The 19278-nt window shown below is 39.9% G+C and overlaps 3 protein-coding genes across 5 annotated transcripts; 1 reads left to right on the top strand and 2 right to left on the bottom strand.

Moving 5' to 3' along the window:
- Positions 1-804: 804 nt before the first annotated feature.
- On the bottom strand, positions 805-5240 carry r3hcc1l (R3H domain and coiled-coil containing 1-like). The gene is made up of 7 exons (XM_080879488.1): positions 5093-5240; positions 4300-4773; positions 3579-3781; positions 2943-3013; positions 2558-2653; positions 1812-1952; positions 805-1200 (listed from the first exon to the last, which is right to left on the bottom strand). Exons 2-7 carry the CDS (start codon positions 4750-4752, stop codon positions 1148-1150), a joined length of 1017 nt encoding a protein of 338 aa, XP_080735614.1. The 5' UTR covers positions 4753-4773; positions 5093-5240; the 3' UTR covers positions 805-1147.
- Positions 5241-5389: 149 nt separating this feature from the next.
- Positions 5390-11855, top strand: crtac1a (cartilage acidic protein 1a). 2 transcript variants are annotated; one of them, XM_080879486.1, is made up of 14 exons: positions 5390-5596; positions 6099-6304; positions 6397-6593; positions 6682-6818; positions 6902-7058; positions 7166-7300; positions 8629-8765; positions 8847-8983; positions 9089-9171; positions 9614-9714; positions 9851-10019; positions 10464-10609; positions 10846-10885; positions 11591-11855. In XM_080879486.1, the coding sequence occupies exons 1-14, from the start codon at positions 5492-5494 to the stop codon at positions 11707-11709; spliced, it is 1869 nt and encodes a 622-aa protein (XP_080735612.1). In that variant the 5' UTR covers positions 5390-5491; the 3' UTR covers positions 11710-11855. The 2 variants fall into 2 exon arrangements, with proteins under 2 accessions (XP_080735612.1, XP_080735613.1); XM_080879487.1 differs by lacking the exon at positions 11591-11855 and adding an exon at positions 10967-11180.
- Positions 11856-12990: 1135 nt separating this feature from the next.
- On the bottom strand, positions 12991-18194 carry golga7ba (golgin A7 family, member Ba). 2 transcript variants are annotated; one of them, XM_080879490.1, is made up of 5 exons: positions 17824-18185; positions 16663-16788; positions 14309-14461; positions 14111-14212; positions 12999-13985 (listed from the first exon to the last, which is right to left on the bottom strand). In XM_080879490.1, the coding sequence occupies exons 1-5, from the start codon at positions 17833-17835 to the stop codon at positions 13902-13904; spliced, it is 477 nt and encodes a 158-aa protein (XP_080735616.1). In that variant the 5' UTR covers positions 17836-18185; the 3' UTR covers positions 12999-13901. The 2 variants fall into 2 exon arrangements, with proteins under 2 accessions (XP_080735615.1, XP_080735616.1); XM_080879489.1 differs by having other exon boundaries at positions 12991-13985; positions 14111-14461; positions 17824-18194.
- Positions 18195-19278: the final 1084 nt, after the last annotated feature.

Raw genomic sequence — 19278 nt, 5'->3', positions numbered from 1 at the left:
TGGTCTGCTGGGTAAAGCCTCAGAAGAGGCGTCTGCCTGCAGCTGTCAAAAAAGGGCTCTGGAGCCTGAGATATGTGTCTGAGGAAGCTGAATTATGAAAGCTGACTCTTGGGAAACCCTGTTTGATGACAGTTAGAATAAATACTGTCTCTCTTTAGTGATTACCTTTGTAAAGTTTAAAAAAAAAAAAAAGAAGCTTGTCAGGAATAAAGAGACACGTTTTTCTTCGTACTGTCATTACATTTTGTCAACAAACAGAGCAAGAATGGATGGAGCTAAAAACAGGAGCTGAACTGAAAATCTTGGTAGATTTGTTTAAGTGATGCACAAAAATAGTGAGGTGCTTCAATGTCAAGGAAAATCTTTGATGACAGTTTTGCTTGTCATCGTGAAATGTCTAGACTCGTGTCTTTAAGCACACGCTCAGATTTTAACAGACGAAGTCGAGCAGTTTTTTTGTTTTTTGTTTTTTTACTGGACATACATAACAGCAGCTGCATTGAGCAAAACATTATACATAATATCGGGTATCAGTTCAAACACCGGAAACCACCTGACACGATGGCTTAAAAGTAAGTTAATACTTTGATAAAACTTAAACTGCAAACAATGCAGCATTAATTTTTAATGACACCATCTTCAATTTAATCACTCAAACTGGATAAAATCAACAATGTTGTGACACATAAAAATTTAACGAATCAACATGACTGAACTTCAGTGACATGTAACTGAAAGCGTCACGTCACTTTTATATCTTAAAACATTTAAAAACCCAAACACGAGGATGTGTACAGATAAGTATTTCAGTTAACGCATTCGTTACTTGTTAACTGAACCATTAGCTTCAGTGCTTGACTACAGACTGTGCTTACAATACATAGAGTCCAGGTGAGTCGGTGAGTTCACAGATAATTGAAGGTGATCTGATCATGTAGCATTTTATGATGTCAGACACTGAATGACAAAGGAAACGGTAAAAGCCTCTCGGGAAACAGTTTGAAAAAAAAAAAATCATTTCTCGGAAATATGCCTGTACGAAGGAGTGGCCAGCTAAAAAACCAGAGCATTACATGAAACAGAAATGATTTAAGCCTCTGCTGACTCAAGGAATTTAAAGGGAAAAAAAAAATAGAGGTTTGTCCAGTTACTTTCCCTCCCAAGCGTCTTCCCTCTGCTTGGCTGCCAGGCGCTTTTGTTCTGAAAGATAAATCACACGACAAACAAAAGTCTTATATTTATATCACTGTCTTTGCCGCATGAAGAGCAGTAAAGAGCTGAAGATGATTGCATATTAATCTTCACATAGAACCATACATGGCATCTGTTCCAACACCAAGTTTAGTATTTGTTCACTGATGGTAGTGCAGCAGTGAGCCTAAACTGAGAACAAAGGAGCTTTTTTTTTTAGTGTGCTTTACTTCCTGACTTCCTGGACTGACTGTCATTGGATGGCCACCGGTTGTTTTCTGGCCCTATATACTTATTTTCCATCTGTGAAAGGAAATGGTTGCTTTACTGATTATAGATTTACTGTAACCTACACAGCAATGGACGGACTTCTTTTGGCACTACATTTGAAACTTTCCACTTTCTTCAGTTAAGTATGAAAACAGCTCCCACTTGTGGTGGTAACTTTGTGATACAACTATTGGGACAGTAATTATTTGTACTTACGTCTCAGTTTAACTGAGCACCCTGTATGACCCTCACACATTAGCTACCGAATCCATAATTAGTTTAGCAACCGCCCACCCAAGATGAGACTTCAGCCCAAAAAGTAAGTGGAGACCTAAAGAAGTACAACGTACCTCTTGCTTCCTGGAGTTTCTTCCTCTCTGCCTCACGCTGCTCCTTTGTGAGGTTGCTCTTTACACCGAGGGCACCGATCACAAGCTTCCGAGCCAGTGCTGCACTCGTCTGAGGTCTCTCTTTAGCAGGCAGGAGGTAGTCTGGGGGCAAGAGGAAAGGAGGATACATATAAATGTGGGAGATACAGAACAGTTTTTAAGCGCTTTAAATGTTTAATTTGTGGTGTAATACAACCTGGATGGCACCAAAATACACTTTACAAACATCACAATAACCCCAAAACCACGTCATCTTAATTAAGCCTGTAACATATGTAACTGGCTCATTCTACATATTTCCATTCATTTCTTCTTCTGCTGTCATTTTCTTTAGCTGACTGGAAGAGTACGGATCATCTCAAAGAGAGAAACTGGACCACCAATTGGTATTTCAGTGGAGAAACTGAGGAGTAAAGCAGGCAAACCAGGCATAAGTATAAACGCTGGCAACAACATCAGCTATTTGTGTAGGCTGCACCATAGGTGAGATTCAATTCAAAGTAGAAATTCAGTTTCAGTTTGAGGAAGCGACAGACACAAACCAAACCCACAGTCAAGAATGCAGAGGATCTTGAAAGACTAAATGGTAGTGTACTGGAGAATTGGATATGAAGCTAAAGGGTTTTCTCAACAAATATGGATTTGCTTTATTATTATACAAACACAAAATTATGAAAAATGACAAACACAGATATGTGCAATCGCACCTGAGCAGCTACGGGCTTTGGCCTTTGTTGCAGAGGAAGATTTGGAAAGTGGTCGCAACTTCATCAGTGGATTCTTGGATCTCAGAGCTTCACGAGCTTAAAAGGGAAAATGAACAAAATGTAATAGTCGGTGAGTTTAATATCTCCTTACAACTGAAAAATGTGTTTTTCTAACCTGAAGTCAGAAAAACGATGGCCCAAGTAACAGAGACACAATCTCAAAAAGCTCAGGAGCAAACAGCATTAAGATTGTTGGACAGGATTTTCTTTACTAAAACAATTCTACTTACAACATCGTAGCAAGATGATGAGTCATAGCAATGACACTTAATGAACAGCATAATGAACTGTAATTGCCTTAAATGTGAGGCAGAGCTTTACTTACCTGCTATGGGGCTTGAGAAAAGGCCGAGGGCATGTGTGTCATCAATCCATTTAATGTCAAATCCTCTCTTTCTGAAAAGACAGTCAGAAATCACACAAGGTAGTAAGAATATTTCACAACATGCCCTCAGAGCATTAGCTCTAAAAGGAAGACAGTGCTCCCTAAAGATGTAAAAATCATATACTTGTGCTCTTTCATAGATTTCACAACTTTTTTTGTCTTAAAGTAAACCTATTATCCTTTCCTTATTTTCTAACATATACTGTTACAATGGTACTCATCCAAATGCTCTATTAAAAAAGTTTCTTCTACTTCATCTGCATGATGTCAAGAACAGCCTGGTGGAACAGTGATCTTGGAGTGAGCACAGAAGCCCCTCTCACCTGCAGTCCCACCCAATTAGAAGAACACAGCTAGCACCAAGACAAAAAAAAGAGCTGCAGCAGCTGGTTTCAGACAATGCTGAACTCAGGGCTGCACCAAGGCTCAGTATACGATAAAAAAAAGGATTATTTCAAACTGTGAATCATGCAAATAGATGCAGAGGTTTACTGACATCTCTGCAAATATAAAAGGACATACAGTATATAAGGCAAAAACAAAGTTTGTACAATTCTAACATGGTTAGAGACTTACTGGTAGCACTGAAACAGCTTAAGAAGGTCTTCTGTTTTGAACTCTGTAGGGAAATCGTAGATCTCTACAATATGAGATAGTTCATCCTCTGTGAGGTCAATGTCATCATCATCATCATCATCATAACTGGCTCTGTCCATGTTGTAGTAATCAAACCTAGGCTCTTGGATTGACTCCTTCTTTTTTCCTTCCTTCAAAGCCAGCTGTGCATTCAAGGCAGGCAGGAGAGAAGACAATGATGAGAAGAGAAAAAGATCTGTTTTGCATCATATTAAATAGGATTTTTTAGGTTAATTATCAGCAATGTGTATGTGAATCTGGGTGGACATTATTCTGCTTGTCACTTTTAAAAACACACTTTTTTTCGAAGGCTTTTTAGGAGTAGTACCAGAGTCTGCTTGTAGTCAGTTTTAGTCAGCTGTTGGTCACTCTTAATCTTTTATATTTTGTTAATTTTATTCATTGTATATTTTATTGTCTATTTTACTCATGTTTTAATATTTAATATACTGATTTTTTTTATCTTCTTTTTCCATTTATTTATTTTATTGGTATTTATATTTATTTCTTTGTCTGCTTAATGTATGGTTTTTAACTGTTATCTCTGTTTTATTATTGGAAAGCACTTTGGTCAACTTTGTTGTTTTTAAAGTGCTGTATAAATAAAGTTGGATTGGACTGTCTTGGGTTTTGATTATCAAAACCTAAATCAAGCTCTCACCTCTTCAAGCAGATGTGGATCCAGACAGTCTCCATCATCGTTGAACAAGGTGTCCCAGCTCTCCTCTTCCTGCTCTGCAGTATCGCCTGCCTCCACTTTGGCGGAAGACTCCCCATTAGCCTCAGCATCTAAACCCTGTAATCGGTCCTCCTTCACATCTGGCTTAACGTCGTTGTTTTGCGCTTCACCTCCATCTCCTTCTCCCCCAGCGGGCGATGGTTTATTCGCTCCTCCAGCTTTGTCCTTCTTGTTCTTGGCGTTCTTTCGTGCTTTGTCTGTGTAGCGAGGCCTGGTTTTTGGTTTAACTTCTCCCTGAGTCTGAGCTTTCTCTTTCGAGGCATGAAGTCGTTGTTTGGGGACGTACAGAGGCTGACTTGGCCTCTTTGATTGAGAGGGAGGTGTAGGTGTTGGTTGAGTTGGACCACAGTCTTCTTTAAGCTGCACATCCTCCATGGTTAAATGATGTTAAAGTATCTGGATCACGGAGGAACGAGAACATGAACATTGTCAGACCTTCGCAGATTTTCAAAACACTCTAAATTTACTTTAAAGACTTTATTAAGGAATGAAGCAGCCAGGTACGCGGCAAACTGTTCTAAATAAACAGGATTTGAATAACTAGCTTCAGTTAGCTAACTAAACTTCCTCCCGTGTAGCTTGTAAAGATATTTTTAAATGAAGAAATAAATATAAAATAAATAGCGGCTAATGTTACATTCATTCATGTTCATTTATTTTCACTCAGAATATTTAATCTGTAATTAAATCAAATAAATTTACTCTGTCGGCTTACCCGTTTATGATTTGTTTAACAACAGACTTTCGTCGCACACTTGACGCAAGCAAATCCTAGCGCAAAGCGTAGTGGGAAATTGTGTTCTTCTACAGCACTGCCGCTCCGAAATCCGGAATAACTGCCAGGTTATTAGTTCCTTTTTCCAACGAATTTTCTTTTCCTTTGTAGTTCAACGAGTTTCCCCAAAAGAAATGGTAAATATACTATCTACCGAATCCATCTTTTCTGTGCCATCGTTTAACATAAACTACAAACAAACCAAACCCTTGGGTGCAAGAGACACGTGCACAGAAATTCAGCTCAGCCATTGGTCACCATCTTCATCGGTCAGATAGTTCTTCGCTGATTGGACAGTATTCTCCGCGTTACACAAGGTGTTTCGTAAATTTGTAATTTATGAAACTTATTTGTGTAATAGAGGCGTTGACAAGCTCGCTTCACAACTATAAACACATCATCTTCACTGCAGGAGACGCATTTTCTCCTCCACACCTTGATACGGTAAGACGGTATTGCCATAATGAAGGGAATGAATTCTTGCTCACGCCTCTGCTTTGCACAAAATGGGGAAAAGGCTTCATCCATGTTTTTATTAAAATCAGTGAATTGCATGTCATTACGCTGGAGGAAAAACAAGTCAGAAATACAGAAAATGTATTTGCTGGAGAGCATTAATAACATATTAGTAGTTTTTGCGTTTTGTGTTTTTTAACGTCTTGAAATTTTATAGCTTTCTTAAAGGATTTAAAGGCTTTTGGTTGGTAGATTTAGACAGAAACACTCCACGTTTAAAACAATGTCTGGTGGTTATGTTTTTGTTTTTCTTCTTTCTTTTAACGTACTTATTTGATCGCTTTCGATCAATTCGGATAATTCTATTTTCATATTTAGTTTCAATTGTTAAGAAATGTTGTTTTGTTTTGTATTATAATTCTCAGTTTCAGATGTTTCTTGCAAGTTTTGTTCAAAACAAGATATCTTCCTGACTTCCGTGTCTCGCCAGGTTGGAATAATGTGGGGTTCGGGTCTGCTGCTCCTACTAGTGACACTCTGGCATCACTCCCATGCCCAAAACCTGAATCCCATGCTTCAGGTTGTTACACAGACCATGCTTCCCCCTGACAATCTGCACAATCCCACACAACTCAACTATGGGATGGCTGTGACAGATGTGGATGGTGATGGTGACCTGGAAGTGGTGGTGGCAGGGTAAGTGTGAGTGTTAGTGTATTACCATGTGTGAGGATTTTTATGCAGAAATTTGTGATAAAAAAATAAATCAAAATCACGTTTTCTCTCAGGTACAACGGGCCCAACCTGGTGCTGAAGTATGACAGGACTCAGAAAAAGCTGGTAAACATTGCTGTTGATGACAGTAACTCTCCATACTATGCTCTGAGAGACCAGGCAGGAAATGCTATTGGAGTTGCTGCCTGCGATGTGGATGGAGATGGACGAGAAGAAATCTATTTTCTTAATACAAACAATGCCTACTCTGGTAAATATGATATTGCAAAGTCATCCTGAAATTAAAGTGTCATCAAAGTAATTTGAGGGAACCAAATAATTTTTCTTTCTCTGTCAAGGACGAGCAACATACACTGACAAGCTCTTCAAGTTTCGTAATGGCCGCTTTGAAGATCTGCTCAACGATGAGCTGAATGTACGTCGTGGTGTTGCTAATCGGATGGCGGGACGTTCAGTCGCATGTGTTGATAGAAAGGTGAGTGAACCCACCTATTTCTTCTATCTCATTGCATTTGAGTACATTATACGTTATTCTAAGTTACCGATGTTTCTGTGCAGGGAACAGGCCGTTACTCAGTCTACGTGGCGAACTACGCCAGTGGAAATGTTGGCCCCCACGCTCTCTTAGAAATGGACGAGGCTGCCAGTGATGTGAGCAAGGGCATCATCGCGCTGTCTGACGTAGCTGCTGAGGCCGGAGTCAACAGGTACACAGGTGAGATGTCACAGTGTTTACCTGAAACATGGGATTTTTTTTTTTGATTTTTTTTTTTTGAAGTTGTCAAAAACAACTGAAAGCTTCACTGTTGGCTCGTTGGTCAGGTGGTCGCGGTGTGGTCGTTGGACCAATCCTGAGCGAGTCGAGGTCTGATGTGTTCTGTGACAATGAAAATGGACCTAACTTCCTGTTCAAGAATAATGGAAATGGGGCTTTTGTTGACATGGCAACACAGGCAGGTGAGAATGAAGTGGTAAGGGAACATGAAGCCTAACTCAGTAGTACTTTCTGCAGTCTGTCCTTCAACTTATGGTTTCATATCAGGTATTCTTTGTCTCATCTCACTCTTCCATTATTTGGTTTCTAATTTTAAATTTATTTACTTTTTTATTATTATATTATTATTATATATTATATTATTCATTTACCCTGTGAATGCCAGCTAGGAGGAACCTTTGTTTCGCTTTTCTGAACTGAATGGCTTGTGTCATATTTCAGGCCAGCTTATAGAACAAAATGCCTGAGTGTGCATCAGAAGTTAGTGGGGGTGGTCTCTGTTTATGCAGCAACCTTTGGAAAAAACCAGAAATTATAATAATAATAATAATAATAATAATAATGGATTGCATTTATTTAGCGCTTTTCGGGGCCCTCAAAGCGCTTTACAATTCCACTATTCATTCACTCTCACATTCACACACTGGTGGAGGCAGCTACAGTTGTAGCCACAGCTGCCCTGGGGCAGACTGACAGAAGCGAGGCTGCCATATTGCGCCATCGGCCCCTCTGACCATTACCAGTAGGCAGCAGGTGAAGTGTCTTGCCCAAGGACACAACGACCGAGACTGTCCAAGCCGGGGCTCGAACCGGCAACCTTCCGGTTACAAGACGAACTGCCAACCACAATCGATATAGTCATCAAACTACATCTTTATTGATATGATGTGATTTATATATGATTTGTAGAGTTACCAAGAGATTAGAAATATTTGGAGGCTTTTATGTTTGACTGTTTATTTATCCATCAATCCTCTACTGCTTATCTGGGTTTGGGTCATAGGGGTAGCAGTCTAAGTAGAGAAGCCCAGATTTCCACCTGGCCACTTCTACCAGGTATGTAGAAATTTAGATTGACTGGTAAATTGACAGCTTCGCTTTTACACTCAGCTCTCTCCTTACCACAACAGGTTGTAGCAGGTGATGCCCTGTTTGATTTTAATCAGTCTATTTGCTTAGCTTACTATAACATTTGCTGGCTGTCTGGTAGGCTCATAAGGATAACACCTCATGAAGTAACACAGCCTGTCATGTGAATATTAATCAAACACAAGTGAAAATGCTAACTGGTGAGTTTAAGACATTCAGGTATGTGGAGCGTCTTACTGTTATTGAGCCAGGCTGATTTATCCCCCCAGAATCCAGTCCTTATGCTAAACTAATCTAGCAGTCTCCTGGATGTAGCACTAAATATAAGAGACATATGAAGGTCCTCTGATCACTTTTACTTAGTTTTTTTTATTGTACAAAATTGGATTAGTTGCTTTTAACACTGTGCCCATGCAAACAGGTGTGGAGGACCAATACCAGCATGGCAGAGGAGTAGCACTGGCTGACTTCAATGGAGATGGAAAGACAGACATTGTTTATGGCAACTGGAACGGCCCACACAGACTTTTCCTGCAGCGCAGCGATTCCAGTTTCCAGGTAAGAGAGGAGTGACAAAATTGGCAAAAACAAAAGGTTTTAATAAAGTGTATCTTGAGAGAAGTACAATTTTCTTTGCAGAATATTGCTACTGGAAGATTTGCTGAAGCCTCACCTATTCGCACAGTCATTGCTGCTGACTTTGATAATGACAAGGAGTTGGAGGTGTTCTTTAACAATATTGCCTACAGAGGAAATGCTCCCAATAGGCTGTTCAGGTTAGATTTCATGTATTTGTTAAATTTCCAATGAAATGTCTTTGTTAATTAAAAAATAACTGTTACTAGATTTATTTATTTTTTTGGCTGTTTCCTTTTTTGCAGGGTCTCAAGGAGGACTAATGCAGACCCTTTGATCCAGGAACTTAATGTGGGAGATGCTGAAGAGCCACAAGGGAGAGGAACAGGTCTGTAAACTCTTAATATCAGAGCACATTTTGTGCTGTTTTTCCTATGCATTTAACCGGCACGGTACATCTTAATGGATATCCGTTTAAAAATCTAACATATATTAAGTTGCCAATTCTTTTAGATGTGTAGTCCCAGGCAATACAGACACAAAATAGTGATATACAGATGTTTTTTTTCTAAAATATTACAATCAATTGAGAATGATTTTTATGGCTTTCTTGAAAAGTGACTCTATTGAAGTGTTGTTTCACCTGGTAACAAAACAATAATCAATATGTGAAAATATTAGAGAACATCCTAGCCGGTTAAAATATATTGAGGTTGCCTGAACTGCCTCTGTGTTTGGATGAGCCTCAGAAATATAACTGTCAGGGAGACTCCCCATTGACATTGATGTGTAGGTCAGTTCAGTGAAAGCACTCTGTGTGTTCTGGACAGGTGGTACTGTGACTGACTTGGATGGGGATGGACAGCTGGACCTGCTGTTGGCACACGGGGAGAGCGCCCAGCAGCCAATCTCTGTCTTTAAGGTCACGCAGGTGGGTGTGCGTGTGTGTATTTGTCGGGTGGAGTTTGTTTGTTTTTCTTTTTACTAACAGCCTAATGATATACCTACTAACTGGTCTTCTTATTATTAGTTAGCGAATAATAATCCATGAACATCCTTGTTGCTAGGGATCATCCAATAACTGGCTGCGGGTCATTCCTCGCACCCAGTTTGGTTCTTTCGCCCGGGGTGCCAAGGTGACAGTCTTCACCAGTCAGAGTGGAGCTCACACGCGCATCATTGATGGAGGCTCTGGATATCTATGTGAGATGGAGCCAGTCGCCCACTTTGGTTTAGGTGATTTCCTTTTAAATGTTGTAGACACTGAAAAAACAGCAGACACCTCACAAGTAAACACTAGAGCAGATTGTTGGCCAAACAGCTTTTTTTTGTGATCGTGCATCTATCCTGTCAAACACTAGAACTCAGTATGTGTGCCTTTGTCATTGGTGTTTTTAGACATCTCAGCTAAACAATAGTATCCCTGATATTTTTTTACTTTAAACCAGATACTGGTGTTATAACTAATGGCTGGTAAAAGTTTACAAATTTTGGGATATAAGCTAATGTCCTTTCTTGCTAAAATTAAGATGAGATGCTCTCACATCAGTCTGTAAAACATAGTTTGATAGTCAGGAGGCAGGTAGCATCCCAGCAGATATTTTTAAATCTAATCCCAAAATACAAATTTGTACTTGTAAAATGTAACGTAGTATTGTGTCTTGTACTCATGACTCCCAGGAAATGATGAGGTGAAGGTGCTCGAGGTCTCCTGGCCAGACAGCACTAGTTTTACTCGAGCTCTTCAGGCTGGTGAAATGAACTCTGTGTTGGAAGTCACCTATCCCAAAGAAGGGGAAACCACTGAGCTTGCCAATGACACGCAGGTACACAGCCCGAATTCCCAGCATGAATTATGAACACGCCTTTTTTTCTGTTAGTGGAGCAGTGAATTGAACAACACCAAAGCCTTAATCTCTCTCTCTCTCTGGTTAGTTTAATTATAAGATATTTTACTCCTACCTTTCAAAAAATAAAAGTAAATTGTTTTTAAAACGTCTCAGAATCAGCTTATTTGGTTTGGATAAAAACCTTTTCCTCTATTTTTTTCTTTTCTTTTTAGTGTGGTAACGGCTTTACTGTCAGGAATGGACGCTGTGCAGGTGAGCAAGTCTTAAAGATTCATAAAATAATCCAAAACCAGATATTATTTTATTTTTAATTGAATGTTTATTTTTCTACAGGTCTTTAAAGAGAATCACATGAAATGCAATAAAGGATTTTTGTGGTTTACAATAATGTTACAGAAAAAAAATGTATTTTGCTTTGGTTTTTAAAAGGGAGAGCTGGTTGTTTTTCTTTACTCTGTGAGCAGATTTATTTCATTTTCCTTTTTTTAAGATTTCTTTTCTCTTTTATGGCTTTAAATGAAGTGAATAAACTTGTTCCTATCAATACACCGGCTCTTTCAAATTATTTCATAGCTCAAAAGTCAGTCTTAACTGTTCTAGTACTCACATTTTAATCCTCCAGTCTCAGCATTACCCCTGCTACCCTGAGAGTAACAAATGCAAGGAAGTGTTTCCTGCGTGACTTAAGAGATGCTGAATTTGCACTAAAAACGTGCTGAAACAGAACAAGACACACGAACTGTGGCTGACACAGAGTAACTGAAAGTATTTAGTGCAAACCACAAAGGTTACCCTGAGTTCCCCAATTTTCCCCACTTGTACCTGTCCTCGTCTTCACACGTGGATGACCAAGTCTTCATTTTTAGTCATTCTGTTTGTTTAGTATTAATCTGATGTCTGCTTGTCTGTCTCGTCCTCCCTCACTGTTACTCTCCTCTGTTCTCTCCACCCATGCAGCATTGGCTCCATTTTATGATGGTGTTCGATCTTCGGTCTCCATGTTTGAAGCCTCCTGGTTTAAGACAGTTTTATTACAGTGTGTTTTATTCCTGTCTGCAGTATCAGAAATGAAGTGAGACTAGTCTTCAGGGAAAAGACAACCTCTATCCAGCGCTGGTCACCTGGATCTAACACCTGCTAGAACAAATTACTGTGACATGCATGGAGCATGTCCATCCTGAACTTTGCTTGTTTGTTTTGATGAGCTGGCTGCATGTGGAAGCTGTAGTGCCAAATAACCAGTTAGTGCATGCAGGCATGAGGAATTTGTAACAAAATAAGCAATACGCTTAAATTGTTAAGTAATTTTTTTAAGGCAGGTTTTTTTTGTTACCTCTGTGCTACTTAGGTATCGGTGACTGCTAGCAGTGTCCACAATACCACGGCCCTGAGTGGACATTATCAATTTGTTAATTTCTTTACCACTTTGTCAGCTTTGTCTGCTGTGAAGACAAAATGCCTTTAGAAAAAAAGGGCTGCATAAAATTATACATCTTTGGTTTTTTTGGAAATGGTGTCCGTCTCCAGTAAATTTAAGATTTAATGATGTTTAATATTGTTGTCTTTTACACTGATTTACGGATCATGTTACTGTCAAGCTAAAGAATTAAACCAAATATTTTGGTAATAAACTCTAAGCTTACTGACATGTCAAACAAAGTGTACACAACATTGCCTTTGAGTTTAAGTGACAAATCCAGCAGCTACATTATCACTGATTTGGGCTGTTTGCTTACTGTATCTTTAATGCATTATTGATAACTCAGTGAGAGCTTTGACACTGAAACAAAGCACTTGGATTTTAGACTAACAATTTGATCAAGTACTGAAAACTGTGGAGCTCAGAGGAACTACACGACCAGTATGTCATCCGTAGGCGTTGCTATGAGCAATCCTCTTCACCTTCCATGCTGAGAGTATTAATGCAGAAATGTTAACCAGTGCTGCTTTTGATATTTGCAAACTTCCATTTAGCAGCTGCTCTTCTATATTCCTGCTTAGATAATCTGTGTCCTTCCTTCCATCACATTTGATTTGATGCCGAGGATGGTAGTGTTGTCTGAATGGGGCAGGTTCAACTAGAAAGATTTTTATACCCAATCTAAATGATGACACTCTAAGGCAGAGAGAAAAATTGGCAACAACAGATAAAGGGAGGGAAATATGGATGCCTGGGAGGTATTTATAGCGTTGCACTTGCTTGTTTACATGAAACTTGGTTTCTGGTTTATGTCCAACAAGCAGCTCAGATTGAGTACTGAGCCTTTTCTTATGTTTGTAATCATTTAAAATGCTTAATATGAGTAACACTGATTTCATATATTTGTATAATACAAGAACAATGAGCTCGATGGGGCTGTGATGAAACTGTTTATTTGACGCCAGTCATTTCTACCATGTGTATTAAAACAATAAGCAGTATGAAAACTTGTTCTTGCACAAAATGTCACCAAAATAAAAGAAACATTCACATTTGTGAGCCAGTTTGTTTTTTGGCAGTTATTTTTCTTTGGAAGTCTGTTCATAAAGCAGGGAAGGGTTGGTGTATTTTCATAAACACTTACAGGTATAATTTAGGAAGACATTTCTGACCCATCCCTTCTTTACTTACTGCTGCGCTTCACGCACAACGAGTCTTTGCATAATCTAAATTTAGGAAGAGTTGCTCTCGCTCAATGAAACCAAGAGGTTAGTACTTGGATTTGTGGCTATGACTTTAAAAAAGGAAATACAAGCTTCATCATAAATATGGAGGATCTGCTACATTATGGATGACTTAAATGGCATTCATCTGCTGCCAGACAGCATGATTTAGAGCCGATTTGGAAGAGGTGCTGAATTTGGGGTCTAGTCTTGTGTTTGGTCCAGTGTTTGGGGTGCAGCCCAGGTTGATCTGGCCTACGTGGTACAATGACAGCAGATGAGGCACTTCGTCCCTTTTATCTTGAAATCAGACAGGAAGGAGAGAAATGGTGGGATCACACAAAGCATCACTAGCTGCATCTTTTCATCCTTTTCATTGAGACATTACATCTTAGCAAAAGTGCATCAGCACCTGCACATTTCTTTCGTAATAAACCACTAAAGTGCGTGTTTCAAGTGTCTACTCTGAACAAGTTAGGGACATGATGGGGAAAAAAACTGGTGAATACTTTGTGTGAGCGTAGCTGAGGGGGTGGTTGGTGTTGGAAGAGGAGTCGTATTACATCCTAGGTTTTCCTTCATGGTTGTGAGTGATCAGGTGGACGCAGGTTTAGGAAGCATCCAGTCATCGAGCAGTGCTGCCGGACACAGAGCTGCTCCCTGAGCTGGAGCCACTGGAGCCCCGATCTTCATAGATGGAGATCTCTATCTGTTAAAAGTTGTTAAGGAACAAAAATGATCTGTGGTTTATAATAAATTGCACAAATATTTTACAGAAATGTGGTTTTGTTTTGCTTTTTTTTGCAATACACCCAAAATTCAGAATAAGGATACAACACGCATTCCCCTTTCTATGGGATCTGTGATAAGGAGACCTCTGGGAGCATAAATCTTCTCATTCTGCTCCTGAATGTACTTGGAAATCTTCTTCAGCACCTGACACACAGACGGAAGAGGAAAAATGAGAAGCAATATAAAATCCAAACTACATGTTAATTTGTCCCAGAACATCAAAATGTATTGGATTCTGACCTTCTCATAACGTGTCTCCATGCAGAGGAAAATGAGATATGCTGTGGCGCAGGCCAGACACCCTTCCAAGTAGGACTGTCCTCCAATCTTTTCCGCCTCTGCATAATAGTTATTCAGCGTCTTCACAGTGTCCTCAAACAGTGTTCGCTCGATCTGGAGACAGACAAAAGAGCAGAAATGGGGTCAGTGAGTAGCAACAGCAAATACTATGTTTAATAAAGTAACTTACTGAGCTGGAGAAGGGAAAAAATATTGCATGATTTTAATTTCCCCTTTGAAGTCACTTCCATGGAAGACGCTGTGAGTGTTTTATTGCCCATGCACTTGCGAGATTTCAGCACAAACCTCAAACATCAGCTAACGTGTGAAACTGACCTTCATTTCAAGAATCGTCAGTGCTGATGAGACCTGGGACTCCAGCTATGACCCAGTGACCAGCTGTGTTTATTCCTCCACATTTACAACAATACCTATGAAGCTTTAAGACGAGACCCCACAAGCAACTATGAAAAGAAAGTCATCAGTTGCCTACAACAACTTGAAATGGATGAAGCCACTGACTACACTTCCTGTACCCAGGAAATGCTATACCCTGTATATATGGACTTCCAAAGATCCACAAAGGAGTCCCAAGCAGTATCAACTCAGCCACCTACAAAATTTCCAAGCACCTTGCAACCATCCTAGCTCCCTTGTGGGGAACACACATCATCACATCTAAACTCTGAAATCAAAACCCAAGAAGTAGAAGCCTTCACTGTTCACATCGACTCAGTGGATAGAATGATAGTTTACCAGGAAAGATACAAAGTATAACAGTTTGTCATTTCTGGAAGCCTACACACACAGACCAGTACCTACTCTTTGACTCCCACCACCCTCTGGAACACAAACTTGGAGTAATCAGGACCCTACAACACAGAAACTGTTCCCTTTAAGCCAGAAGGAAAAGAAAGGGAACACACACATGTAAATAAAGCTCTTAAAACATGTGGATTTCCCAATTGAGCTTTCATCAAATCAGCAAGGATGCACAGAAAATAAGGTCAGACACCAACTAGGGAGAATCAGAAGGACAAATGTCATATCTTATGTAGCCAGTTTATCAAAGAAACTCAGGAGAGTCTTCTCCAAGCAGGACATCCCAGTGTAGTCCAGACACAGCCACACACATTTAGACAAAAGCTGGTTGATCCCAAGGAAAAAACCTCCAAACACAAACTAAACAATGTAGTGTATGCAGTACAGTGCAGCGAGGAGGGCTCCATTGGAGAAACCAAGCAGCCACTCCGTAAACACTTGGCACAACATAAAAGAGCCACCTTGACAGGACAAGACTCAGCTGTACATCTGCATCTAAAGGACAAAGGTCACTCGTCTTGAAAGACGAGTCTAAGAGGCCATCTATGTCCACTCTGAACAGAGGGTGTGGCTTACAACACCAACTGTCTGCCACCTACAGTGCAGTTTTGAAATCCCTGCACAGATGCCTTAACGCCCACTCACATCATGCGTCAGTTGATCTCAATAGGTCATATAATAGGGTGAGGCAAGGTCTCACAATGGTTTCACCCACACCTCTGGTTATAATGACCCACACCCTTTTTCCCCACCTTGGCTCATGTGATGAGGCACATAATCAATAGTGGGTCAGCAACCCTCTTAATGGACGACTTACACCTCATACTTTTTACTCCACAGTGATAAAAGCTAGCGAGGTAATGACTGACCAAATCACAGAGCTTTGTGCGTATATCATTCTACACAGCATAACAATTTTATCTAGCAATCAGGAATTTTGTTTGCTTTATCTACATGTGAAAGAACCGATCTGAGTCATGAAACCCTTATATTGCTACATTAAAAATCAATAAAATAAAGGGAATTAAGTGTCTGATGCTGAAAGATTCACTTTTTGTCCACCCCAAATGAACTCTACACACATATGATATGATGACATAAGGCTTTATTCTATACGTGTTAAAATGATGCCAAAAATAGGGAACATGATCCTCAATAAATAACATGTTTAAAAAGAAGTGGGAAGAAGCATTCAAATACGCTGAAACCAGTGAACAACAGAGAATGTGGAGTGATTTGTGTGTTTTGCTTTACTCGGTACTGAAATGAAACTTTGTTACTGTATATGCGTTTATATTTATTATATTATTTATATTATTTTGCATCTATTATCAAGCATATGAATGTCATGATAATGCCTTTTAACAGACTTTTTCTTTTCAGACCATGATGCTAACAAAGATCTAAATGCTTGTATGATCTGCACCTATTAAAACACAATATAAAACCTAGAATTAAATCACATTACACTGTAACTCCTCCAGTTTCCTTACCCTGCTCTCCAACTCAGAGGGGAACTTGGTCTGAAACTTGCAGGTGGTTCCTTCACTGTAGTCTCTCTGAATGAATACTTTGTTGGCCAGAGATGCACTGTGCCTCAACTCCTGCAGGTTATGAAACTGTGGGAATCAAATAACACAGAGAGAGAGAGTAATACAGTAAGGGTTAATATAGTATCTCTTTAATGAGTCCCAAAAGAGAGCTATGTATCCCTCTATGTGCATCCCTGAGAACCTGTTCACCTGTAATGTGTACAAACAGCAGCTGATTTAGAGGAACAGGGTGATGGAGTAGATGTGATCGATCACTCGTTGGCTCAGTGTCTGCACGCTTTTCTGCCTTGTTGACTGCTGGAGCAAAGCCCAGCATCAGACATACGATCTTTTACACACACACACACACACACTTTCTCTTGGTCTTTCAGGAAAGCAGGGAGACGGGACAACATTTCACTACGGCTAAACACGGATCGATTACACGGAACAAGCTGAAGCAGACTTTTAGAGGCCAAACAAGTATTACATACAAGCTTGTTTATGCTTGATATAATCAGTTTTGTGCGTCACCATTATTTTTGGTTACATGAAAGCACAGATGGAGGAAAAGGGAGTCAGGCAAAGTACGGAGGAAGGTCGGGGTGGAGTGGCTTCTGTCCATGGTGCTGAACGGCTGTCCTCCGTGTGTGTGTGAGTGGGTATGTGTGTGTAGTCAAACACAGTTGCTTGTCACCGGATTAACGTGGCTTCTCAATACACAAAAACAGATCTGCTTTCACCAAAACAGCTTAACATGGCAGGGACGGAGGGGGCTGCACTGATCCTTTTTTCTTATAGCTCAGCTGACTTTCAAAAATGCCTCCCTCCCTTTTTTTTTCTCTTTAAACAAAATACTAGAACGCGTTTATGTGGTAAAAAAAAAAAAAAAAAAAAGACAGAAATGAAAACGACCAAATCCTCTGGCGAAACTGGCGTGATAATGTAGGACACAGTGGTCACTCCAGATACAAGTGATCCGCACAGGTTAACCGTGTGCAGCCTCCATGCCCTCAACGTCCGTGTTAACTGGAGCCGCGCCTGTTTCGTTTAAACCTTCATGTCACTGTTCGTGCCGGTAACCGGACCCGAGCTGGAAATTAAACCGAGCGAGTGTCTTACCTCTGTCGCCATGTTGCACCGTGCATCCGTGGCTGTAGGGACGAGTCCCTTCACGCTCTGAAACCGCTTAGTGGGACACGGAAGGGGGGAGGGTGGGGAGAGGAGGAGAGGCTTGTAATCCTGAGGGGGCGGGGCTTAATGTAGTAGAGTGTTCGGCTTTTTCTTCAGTCTCAACTTGACTTTGCAGGACGTCGGGGTGGGGGAGACGACCTCCAAACCTGAAAAATGCAGCCAGAGCGGAGAATGTGGAAGTGTCAAAAACTGCAGTTCCTCTGCTGGCCACTTGAGGCGGTCTCTGAAAGGGAGTCAGCTAGTTATCTGCCATGCTGCACATTTTGGTATCGATCAGATATGAACTAAATATTGCCGATACTAATACCGATACTGATATGTTTAACCTATAAAGGCAACTTATAAAGGGTTTAAGGGGTTAGGTTTCTTTTTTGGAGACCTGGAATGTCAATGTGCCTGTCTTTAATACACTTTGGGTCAGCTTGTACATGTACATTTAACACAAAAAGGTTCAGACATTTTTCACAGTGTATGTTTGAGGTCTAAATACTGAAGTTGGAGGATAGAATTAGAAATATCAATACTATTGCGCTAGTATTGCGATACTTATACCAGCATTGGGATCGACCCCCCCCCCCCAAATAGAGGCAATAGTGTCCCTCCTCACAGCAGTTCAAAGTTTTTATAACTCATTCACCTGATAATTGAATCAGGGGCGTGGCTGCTTGATTGACAGGTGTTCTGACATAGGATGCTGCAGGTCCTCATCCACTATTTGGAGTGAAATTGAGGTTTTGAAGCCATGTGACTGTTAACCAAGTGACATTAACTTGTCTGCCATTTTGGACATATGATAATATAGAGTCAAATCAATAAGACAGCAATCATACAAGTTTAGAGGACATCTGGCAACCATCTCCACATCCAGAACCCTTAGAGTTAGAATTGTGGCCACCACCGTATTTCTGGAAGGTCGAAACTACTTTAAAGCATAACACAATCCAAAAAGGTGAATTAAAAAAAACTCAAACAAACTGTAAACATGTTGTTTTGATTGCTGGGTTTGGTCTTTTCTAGCCTGCTTTTGCCTTTGGAAGCAACCTCAAGAGGCTATTAGAGGAACTGCATTTATTGATAATTAGGTGTTTGCTTTTATTTTATTTGTTTTACAAAATCTCCATGTAAATTTCATAATATGTGTTAAAAAGGCTTCATGAAATAAGTTTTTCCTTACAAAACTATATCTAAAATATAAATTTCTGTGACAAGAGCTTTTTGGTTTTATGTTCAGGAAATGAGAGCTTGTTTGAAACAGATTGCAGTCTTGATTATTAGTAGTAGCCTATACTATAAGCTATATGTTAAAGAAAGCAGCATCATTCATCCTAAATTTTCAAATAAAATTTATTACAGCTCCATTTTGTGATTTAACAACTAATTTTT

Source organism: Rhamphochromis sp. 'chilingali' (assembly GCF_963969265.1).
Source record: "Rhamphochromis sp. 'chilingali' genome assembly, chromosome: 4".
Taxonomy (NCBI): Eukaryota; Metazoa; Chordata; class Actinopteri; order Cichliformes; family Cichlidae; genus Rhamphochromis; species Rhamphochromis sp. 'chilingali'.
The sequence above is the reverse complement of the archived record's forward strand: the minus strand, read 5'-3'. Positions and strand labels throughout refer to the sequence as shown.